General features: G+C 41.1%; 1 protein-coding gene across 2 annotated transcripts in view; it reads left to right on the top strand.

Moving 5' to 3' along the window:
* Positions 1-436: 436 nt before the first annotated feature.
* Positions 437-11,115, top strand: part of col28a2b (collagen, type XXVIII, alpha 2b) — a 124,033-nt gene continuing 113,354 nt past the window's right edge. For both annotated transcript variants that reach the window (XM_060920103.1, XM_060920104.1), the window contains exons 1-2: positions 437-551; positions 5,975-6,154. In XM_060920103.1, the coding sequence (XP_060776086.1) occupies positions 5,980-6,154 (175 nt within the window). In that variant the 5' untranslated portion in view covers positions 437-551; positions 5,975-5,979. The remainder of the gene's footprint in view (positions 552-5,974; positions 6,155-11,115) is intronic.

The raw sequence follows: 11,115 nt of genomic DNA, 5'->3' as shown, positions 1-11,115 counted from the left end.
ATGTTTTTGTTAGTTTAGTCACACATAGACTTAACACTAGCACTTAAAGGTGTTGGCTTAAGCCCTTCATGACAACTGATAAACATATACGATGTCAGAAGGCCTGATCTTAGTAAATTCAATGTTGGGTTGATGTTTAAAGTCACAAGTCAAAGACACTTTCCTCAAAGTGTGTGCACTACTGCTAAACTGGAGTGCTAAACACTTACTTGTAATTACTTGTTAGCGTCATAGCACAAACATTAAAATTAGAAAGACTCCTTGGATGATGTCTTGGCTCATGAAGTACTTTTAGTATGTGAGGGTTAAACCGGGTACATTTCATTTTGGCTGAACCACATCTTTAAAGGGAGGAGCTGTGGAGTGTGAAAGCGCCTCAGGTTGGAAGCAGATGTGCTCACACTCGCATACACACACTTTGTCTTTAACATCTCACACTCATGCTCTGAGGCTCAGCGTGTGCCTTTCTCTCCGTCACTGTGAGATGTTCAGTGTTTTATGATTCTGGCTCAGTAGGATTGTTGTGTTTGTGCTCAAACTCATAAAAGCAGGTGAGTACAGAGAGGATGAGTGTGTCACTGGGTGTCTGTTAGATATAAAAGGATTTAGTCATGATTTTTTTTTCTTTCAGTAGTTACATGGAAAAGTGACAATGATCAATTAAGACTTAAACCATATCAATTATCAGTTTCTGTGAATTATTCAGTCGTTACAGTGAAACTATCATAATTAGAAAGCTATAGTACAGCTTTAAACACATTAAATTAGGAGTTATGAGGTGGGGAAGCTTTACTTTGACTATTATGTGCTATTACACTGATACATTATTATTATTATTATTATTATTATTATTATTATTATTATTATTATACGATTTACATTTACACCAAATTATTATAAAGCAGTTCTGCCACACTTATTGTTCACATAAACCAAAAGATCTGTGACATTAAAGGGTTAATCCTGAAAATGAAATGAACCAAAAAGTTTAATCTTTAACCTCGATTCAATCAAAATCTGGTAATTCAGTTACAAAGTTAAAACCTTGTAAAAAAACAAAAAGAATAAATAAAAAATGAAACCTTTTACACATCATTAACCCTGTCACTCTAAAATTGATAAAATCTATTTATGGATTAATCTCATCTCATTATCTCTAGCCGCTTTATCCTTCTACAGGGTCGCAGGCAAGCTGGAGCCTATCCCAGCTGACCACGGGCGAAAGGCGGGGTACACCCTGGACAAGTCGCCAGGTCATCACAGGGCTGACACATAGACACAGACAACCATTCACACCTACGGTCAATTTAGAGTCACCAGTTAACCTAACCTACATGTCTTTGGACTGTGGGGGAAACCGGAGCACCTGGAGGAAACCCACGCAGACACGGGGAGAACATGCAAACTCCACACAGAAAGGCCCTCGCCGGTCCCGGGGCTCGAACCCAGGACCTTCTTGCTGTGAGGCGACAGCGCTAACCACTACACCACCGTGCCGCCCCTTATGGATTAATATTCATATTAATATTGTATCTGAAGTAGTTTAAATATCTGAAACAGCAGCTCATTATCTATTCTATTAGATGGACTGTAAAAAATGAGTAAAATTGTTGCTCAAATTAAAGTTTACATCATAGTTTTCACTAAAAGATAAGAAGAAAGTGTTAATAATGATTGAGCTTAAAGGTTTTGGGTGCAAAGTTGAATTCTGGGTAAAAATGTTCTATTTCTATTGCTGTTGGAGTTTCAAGATGTTTTGCTGCACACACACACACACACACACACACACACACACACACCGTGTATCCTGTGTGTAAGTGTTTTGCCGAGATAAAAAGCGTCCCACATTTTATGATTCCGGAGATTGCCAAAGCAAGTGAGCAACAAGATAAAAAACGTGATCACCGTGGGGCATGTCTGTTTGACCTACTTTTAACCAAAACAGGTTGGCGTGGGCAAACATGGCAGACTCGGCTCTCCAGCCAGCTAAAAGCCAGCAGAAAAGAAAAGGAAAGCCTGCCTAGTGAGTGCAACTGCAAGATAGAATAAGGTTAGATGACGTGTTATTTTTCTGGACAGATAACTAAATCAATCTAGCTAGCACTTTGCTACCTTAGCCTGAGAATGCATGGCATTGACTCCACAGTCGCGAGTATGGAGTTATACACCTAATTAGACCCCGAAGCCGCCGCCAGGCGCCGCTAAAACCGCCATTTAGAATTTGAGCCGCCGCCAGCCAATAATTTTGTAAGCCAATTTGAGCCGCTATCTAATAAAATTTGGCTGAGCCACTAAGGATTGTGTACATCAAATAATGGGTTTATCCACATTATGAGCTACAAGAAAAGTGACACAAACATGATCAACTGTACACACTAGTAGTAACACAATAGAGACGTATAGGCATACACTGTAGAGATTTAGAACTGATATCACAGCACAGAGAGCCACCACAAGCTTGCCGTTGTGACTACCTGTCTGGCTTCCCGCCCCTCACACCGTTACCACGATACACTGGGGAACCCGGGAACCCACCCAGAGCATCAATCGACTCCGATATCGACGAGATGGCTGCATTCTTTGCCGCTGCTGAGGGAAAGTGTAAAGGTATTTTTTTTTGTTTGTTTGTTTGTTTCACATACTTCGAGATTGATAAAAAAAAAGTACTCCACCACTTTACTTTCATCATAGTAAGATAGCTGCCAGTCCTTCACTGGTCATTGCTAGTGAGAGTAGATAGCTAGATGCCTTCCTCGAACAATCCAGATTAGCTTATTATTAGCATTGAACTACAATCTTGCTAGATTTATATTTACAATGAAGTAAGAGACCAGGGGACCTGTGGTAATTTGCTATTTATTCCCCCCATTTGTTTGATCCGTTCGCCCGGATATATGCCACACAGTGACGTCCAGTATCAGCCATTTGTAGCCATAAACATTTTGGTGGCTGCAGCAGCCATTAAGGTTTTGGCTGAGTCAGCTAGCCAGCCAATAATTTCATCAGCCAGCCATTATCCTGAAAACAAACGGCTTCGGGGTCTACACCTAATGTTTTGATCTTATAGAGAAAGAATACAAAAAATAACACAAAAGCAGTAAAAGAGAAAAGATATATTTGTTTGGTTTTTGTTTCACCGATCTATTCACGAATATCAACCACAAATTATATCCCTGTGACTCAAAACTCTCCGAGGTCGATGCAGAGTCACGATGTTTTCTGTGCGTTGCCATCTTGGTGTGACGCAGTATGATGATTAGTTAAAGCTCCTCGTTTCCGTAGGGCCATACTGTTTACCTCAAGAGGGAGGAAAACAGTCCCAAAACTGAGAAAAGCAACCCTCAGGACATCAAAATGATCACATGATAAAATTTAACCATAGTTAAAATTTAACTTTGATCATTTTGAAAATGTAATGAAAAATGTAACTTGCCGTGTTAAAGGTATAAGGCAGGTCATTTATTTTACAAGCTTTTTTTTGGAATATTTCTTGAAATTTTCTTTCCATCCTGACAGCAATGAATAAATCAAATGCTCTGACAAAAAAAAAAAAAAGTCCATCACCTGTGGCACTCACACGGCTGTAAAAAAGCACGTCTGATCATTTCATTTGGTCTGAGTGACGTGATTGGGTATCCTACCTGCCTGTCTACTTGTCTACCTGCTCACTCTGCCAGTGCACTCATTGCACATGACCAGAACCTTCTACAAGTCCAGACAGACATATTTCAGACATATTACTAAAGCTAGCAAGCGAGTCAACAGCTGCAAGTACTAACAATAGCCATGTTCATTGTTTACATTCATTATGATCATGTTTGGTGTTTTCTTACATGTGAATGAGACATGATTGGATATGATAACGACATGCTAATCCCCCCCCAACACTCTCTCTCTCTCTCTATCTCTCTCTCTCTCTCATGGACTCATCCTCCAGCAGTAGTCAGGCAATGCGCGTTCATATGTTTTGGAGGAGTGGTTTTGGAAGGAATCCTGAAGGAAGGGGGTGGGATTTTTCACTTGGATACTTTAAAAAATGAGCTTAATCTTGCTGGTTTCTCCAACGTTGCCTACCCAAGCTTTAATTCTTACATTATTGAATTAGCTAATATGTAGAGTATTCTGTCAATGTTGTATTAACTGTTCAAGTCTCCATTTGAATTTTATAACATGTAAAGCTGCAGATATTCATTAAACACTTTCAAATTAACACAGCAAGACTGTTCTGATATGTGTACACTGTTACCATAACAACGCTGTTACCAGTCCTAGCAAGTAACAAATAAATATCCTACCTTGCTATGTAGATTTGTTTATTATTGTCAGTAATGCAGATGAAATAATGATTGGTGTAAATCTGGTGACGAGGAGGTTGTTTGTCTTCACTGTAGCTTTGGAGGTGGAAATTCAAAAGAATTTAAGTTGCTTGTGTGACTTGACTGTATGCAGCAACAGTTAAAGTGGGAAGTCAAATTTCATACTGGTGAGCATTCATAATTTAGTTATAGTGCAAAGATAGAATATTCTTTAATACATTGTCTATACAGCCCTGTGATGACCTGGCGACTTGTCCAGGGTGTACCCCGCCTTTCGCCCATAGTCAGCTGGGATAGGCTCCAGCTTGCCTGCAACCCTGTAGAACAGGATAAAGCGGCTAGAGATAATGAGATGAGACATTGTGGGTGAGCTGGAGCCAATCACAGCTGACTTCGGAGAAAGGCAGGACCTGGACAGGTCACCAATCTATCGCAGGGCTACACACAGACAAACAACCATTCACACTTATATTCACACTTATGGGCAATTTAGAGTAATCAGTTGACCCAATCAGCATGTCTTTGGACTGTTGGAGAAAACCAGAGCACACAGAGGAAACCTATGCAGGCATGAGGAGAACATGCAAACTCCACACAGAAAGGATTCAGTTGGCCATGAGGTTCAAACCCAGAACCTTCTTGCTGTGAGGTGGCAGTGCTAACAACTGTACCACCATGCTGCCCAAAGATATAATCCATCTATCCATCCATCCATTATCTGTAGCCGCTTATCCTGTACAGGGTCGTGGGCAAGCTGGAGCCTATCCCAGCCTGTGGGTGAGAGGCGGGGTACACACTGGACAAGTCACCAGGTCATCACAGGACTGACACATAGAGACAAACAACCATTCACATTCACACCTACGGTCAATTTAGAGCCATCAATTAGCCTAACCTGCATGTCTTTGGACTGTGGGGGAAACCAGAGCACCCGGAGGAAACCCACACAGACACGGGGAGAACATGCAAACTCCACACAGAAAGGCCCTCGTCGGCTGCTTGGCTCGAACCCTTGCTGTGAGGCGACAGTGCTAACCACTACACCACTGTGCTGCCCAGAGATATAATATTGGCAATAAATTTTTCATTGACACTTTGCCCTCCACTGTGAGTTGGCCTAGTCATTAGCGTGTCCACCTCTCAACTGGGAGGCTGTAAGTTCTACTTGCCATAAAAATGGTGCCTATTGCAACCTGGTGAGGAATACTGCAATACAGCTGTGAGTAGGGAGTCAAACTCTACCAGAAGACCAGCCCCCGACAGTAACCCTAGCTATGTTATAGTCGAGAGGCTGAGGGCTACTGAAACAGAGATTGGTGTTGCCCAATGTACTTTAAGGGCCTGGTTAGTACTAGGACAGGAGACTGTCTGGAAAGACCAGGTACTGGCATAGGAGGGACTTTGACTTTGTCCTCCATATTGTTTTCCTAACTTGCATCCTGATTGGGCATCATCCAAGGTGCTAACAGGAGCATTTATATAAATTGTGAGCTGGTAGTTCGAAAAAAAAAAATAGTGTCAAAGCAGACTTATTCAATACAGACATATTTTCTTGTGCTTAAAATATAGCTTAAATATATATTTGGCTTTTGATACAGTAGGTGTTGTTTGTGTGTGTGTGTGTGTGTGTGTGTGTGTGTGTGTGTGTGTGTGTGTAGGTGCAATGCAGCTACATGTGAGCTGGCTGGTGTTGCTGCTCGGGCTGCAGTGTGTTTGGGCTCAGCAGGACAATTATGAAGAAGACTATGATGAAGAAGAAGAGGAAGAGAGGAACACCAGAAGAAAATCCAAGAGCAAACTGCTCACATCCAACCTTAAACCAAAAAACAACGCTCAGTGTGAGAAATTACACCTGCACACACACACAATTATAATAATACAATAAAGTCATATTAACTCAGATTATACCACAGATTATTTTACTTGTATAGATTATAATGGTTAGGTTTTAATACATTGTAAGATAGCTTTAGTTTCTTGGTAATTTCTCACATGGAATATCCATGAAGCGTTTTCTTTTTGGTCATTTCGAGACCATAAGGGAAACCACAAATGCTGATGCTCCAGACACTTAAAACTAGAAGGCCTTTCGAGTTCATAAAATCGGTGAAATTAGGTCCATTTGAAATTTGGTCATTGTGATTATGTTTATTTTTGTAATATCTTTAAAAAAATCAGGCCATGCTGTGGCTGGGGTGTTATTTAATTTGAGGGGATTCCCGAGTAAATAATGTGCATGAAATCACTCGCTTTACACAGTCAAGCAGACAAAGGAAGTTCGTATACGCATGCACATGCGCACGCTTACCTGAGTCGTCTTCTTCATCTTTTGGGTTTTACAGCAGCTGGCATCCACAGTGTTGCATTACTGCCATCTACATGTAGCAAAAGGAGTGGGGGGGAATTGTAATGTTCTGACTACGCCACTAGGGAATTTACCTAGACCAGTATCACCTTAACAGGTGTCTCAGTTATTACCCATAGACTGTTCTATAGCACACAGGTTCGTTGTACCCGCAAGACAAGAAACGTGTTTCCATCCATGAAATTCAGTTTATTGAAAAAGTATAAAAATATATATATTTATGAAACACAGACTCTGCACTCACAACCACACAATTGTATGTACCACCTCAAATGGAGAGGGAAGAGGAGGAGAAAAAAAGAGAAATGTCTAGGCTGGGGGCTTACCCATGGAAAGGGCAAGTCTTTGGCCTAGGAAAGGTCCCAGGAATAAACACCCACTCACACGTGAACACACCCACAGCAAAAGATATCCAACTTGACAATCACACATGACCACAGCACACTGGAAAGAGAATTAATATAACTGGAGGTGGACACAATTAACAAACACACCCAAAGACACACACACATCTACTCAACAAAATTGGTATAAATCAAACAAAATAAAATACAAGTTAAACTGAATTGACCCAAAATTAATTCAAACAAAGCAACCCAAAACAAACAAACAAAACAACAAACAACTAATGAAAAGTGTATACTGGTGAGCCACGGTAGTTGTCAGAAATCCTCCCACCAGTACACAAAGGAAAAGAAGACACACAAAACAATTACCCCACACAAAGTAGGCCAACAGAAAACAAAATATAACAAACAAAGATGAATTACAAATACAAGCACTCTCTCACTCTCACAAACAATCACACACAACGCGAACAGAACAGCGACGCCACACAATTGCAGCTGACATACAGCAAAAACTCTGTTCGCCGTCAGACCAATCACGCAAAATCAGGGCCAAGCAAAACAGCAGAAGGCACCCCAATGAATGTCGCGTATGCCCATGATTCCTAAAATACATCATAAAATGTCATGTTAATAAAAAAATAGGTGAAACAACAAGTTCATTCTAATGCTCTATCAAGCTACATACCGGGGGAGCAGTATCAAGTTGCTTGAGACGCCAAATTCCACAGGTTCAGTCACGATTCTTTAATACTGCAGAAAGTTTCTCGGTTACAATAAACACTGAACAAGCTGCCAACATAAATAAACTGAATGGGAACCTACTGGTACAGGATATACAGACTCAGACGTGCAGCAAGGTATTAACGTAGCTCACCAACAGAGGCTGCAGAAAGTAGAACACATTACCCACAACGTGAGGAATAAGCCACGACAAAGAACAACACGCATCAAACAAACAAGAAATCTTACCGGCGATCAGGCGAAAACAGGTATACGGGGAGCCAAGGTAGGACCAGGAAACGAAGGCATTTTTTTCCTGGGCCAGCTCTCCATATCCTTATATATAAGCTCCCAGCATACCCATTGGCCCATGATCGCCATTACCAGGAGCTCCGCCCATTCATCCCACTACAATCTGTCCCCACCTTTTTTGCATCGTCGTCCCGACGATGGAACACCCGTCAACTCCCCACTTTAATTCCACGGCCTAAACAAGGCTGTGATTGCACTTGATGCAGAGTCGCTAGCACCAAGTGCCCCACCACCTACTGGTCGTGGTAGATGATAAATATTAGGGTGGTGACCAGCTGTGGGCCTTGTGGTCCGATGTAGGGATAGCCCGATGTTACCACACTGGTCCTCTACAGGGGGTGATGGTACAACTGGGGCGTTCACACTAGTCATGGTAGACCATAATGGCATGGGGAGCAGGTCTAATACGGCGGCTGGGCCCAAGGTGGCCTCAGAGGCAAGAGGGGGAAGTGCAGGCACAGCTCCGGGCACTTCGGGAGGATGTTGGGCAAATCACGCAAAATCAGGGCCAAGCAAAACAGCAGAAGGCACCCCAATGAATGTCGCGTATGCCCACGATTCCTAAAATACATCATAAAATGTCACGTTAATAAAAAAATAGGTGAAACAACAAGTTCATTCTAATGCTCTATCAAGCTACATACCGGGGGAGCAGTATCAAATTGCTTGCGATGCCGAATTCCACAGGTTTAGTCATGATTCTTTAATACTGCAGAAAGTTTCTCGGTTACAATAAACATGGAACAAGCTGTCAACATAAATAAACTGAACGGGAACCTACAGGTACAGGATATACAGACTCAGACGTGCAGCAAGGTATTAACGTAGCTCACCAACGGAGGCTGCAGAGAGTAGAACACATTACCCACAACACGAGGAATAAGCCACGACAAAGAACAACGCGCATCAAACAAACAGGAAATCTTACCGGCGATCAGGTGGAAACGGGTATACGGGGAGCCAAGGTAGGACCAGGAAACTAAGGCATTTTTTTCCTGGGCCAGATCTCCATATCCTTATATATAAGCTCCCAGCATACCCATTGGCCCATGATCACCATTACCAGGAGCTCCGCCCATTCATCCCACTACATACAGGTTTACCTTTGAGCGTGCACTGACAGTTCCATCATTCTGTCGCTAAATGAACAGCTGATCACACCGAGGTGCTCACTGAGCACCGATATTTATTAGTTTGGTCCTGCGTTTCCTTTCCTTCGTATAGAACATAACGTCTTTTCTTCTCGCTTTCTTTCCGTTACTGTAGTCGGTCTTTCACGTTTCATTCGCACACTCACATCCTCCATTTTTCTCTCCTGTTTCAAATTTGTATCCCACAGTGCCTTGTGTGAACGGGGAAAGCCCACCACGTGATGCATGATGTAGTATCTTGAATGAGGTCATGGTGAAGCAGGAAAAAATAGCAGAGAATTTAGGGCCACATGGGTCTAAATTTATTAATTGTTCTTTTTTTGGAAAAAAGTAATAAAATCGGAAGTCTGTGATTCGAATTCAGTAGCTTTCGGTCACTAAACAAAAATAATTGGGTGTCGGGGAAAATTCTGAAAGGCAGTCTACCTTTAGGTAGCACCAAGAAAGCCAGGTTTAGTGTTTCTTTAAACAGCACAATAGTGATCAGCTGTGCTCAGGTTTTCTAATGATGAATTAGCCTTTTGATATGATAAACTAAAATCCGCTAACACAATGTGCTATTGGATCTCAGGACTGATGTTTGTAGATTTGTAGTCATAGATATTCCATTAAAAATCAGCAGTTTCCAGCTCTAAGACATTTACAACACTAACAGGGTCAAGGCTGTATTTCTGATCAATCGAAATCTATTTTAATTGTAAACAAAAAATAATGATTTTCTTACAAAAGCAAAGCAATTTCTGTGTGATTCCAATCTTATCGTATCATAATCCCATAATCAAAGAGAATAGAATAGTACTGTAGTATAGTGTAATGTATTATAGTGTGTTACAACACCCACACTGGCCACTTTAAGAGGAACTTGTTGATTCTAAGATCCCTGTTCTTGGCTGCAGGAGTGGAACCCAGTGTGTTCTTCTGTTTCCTGTTGCATGCTGAGATGCTTTTCTGCTCACCACGGTTGTAAAGAGTGATTATATGAGTTACTATATCCTTCCTGGCAAAAACAACCCGAACCAATCTGACCATTTTCCTCTGATCACTCTTATCAACAAGGCATTTTTTTCCACCCACAGAACTGTCACTCACTCACTAACTCGATGTTTTTTGTTTTTTGCACCATTCTGTGTTGAGACTGTTGTGTGTGAAAACCCCAGGAGATCAGCAGGTTCTGAAATACTCAAACCAGTCCATCTGGCTCAAACCAACACCCATGCCACAGTGAAAGAAAGTCACACTTTAAGATCACAATTTTTCCCATTCTGATGTTTGAACATTGTGAACATTAACTTAAGCTCTTGATTTGTATCTGTATGATTTGATGCGTCCAGCTGCTGTCAAGGGATCGGCTGATTAGAGAACCGCATAAAACAGCAGGTACGGTAGATGTAGGGGTGTTCCTAATAAAGTGGCTGGTGAGTGTATACTATAATATTATATTGTATTTAGTATACTATAGTGTAGGGTAGTATCATAGCTTTAATTTCTAATCAGGTGTAATTATAGAATTATGGCCTCAGCATTATGCTGATTAATATGTGGAATTTCAAGCCTGGAAGATGTGATCTTATCTCGTCTTTCTGTCTGTGTGGTTTATGAATTTAATTCCCATTCACTGTCCTGAGGCAAGTTTCCTTTATGCCATGTGATATCCCTTAGCAAAAAGTAGTATACTTAAAGTTCATTTTATTAAGTATGCTTCAGTATAAGTATAGCAAGTATACTACAGACCATGTACTTTTAGTGTACTAGAAAGTATACAAATTTAATACTTTTTCGGACTAAATTGGAACATTTCAAGTTTATAAAAGTATACTTTAAAGTTCATTTTAAGTTTGCAAAAGTACACTTGAAAGTATACAAGAAGTACACTCATCGATATACTATCAATGTACTTGGTA

Source organism: Neoarius graeffei, chromosome 4, assembly GCF_027579695.1.
Source record: "Neoarius graeffei isolate fNeoGra1 chromosome 4, fNeoGra1.pri, whole genome shotgun sequence".
In the NCBI taxonomy this organism is placed as follows: Eukaryota; Metazoa; Chordata; class Actinopteri; order Siluriformes; family Ariidae; genus Neoarius; species Neoarius graeffei.
Note: the sequence above shows the minus strand (reverse complement) of the source record. Positions and strands in the feature narration are given on the sequence as shown.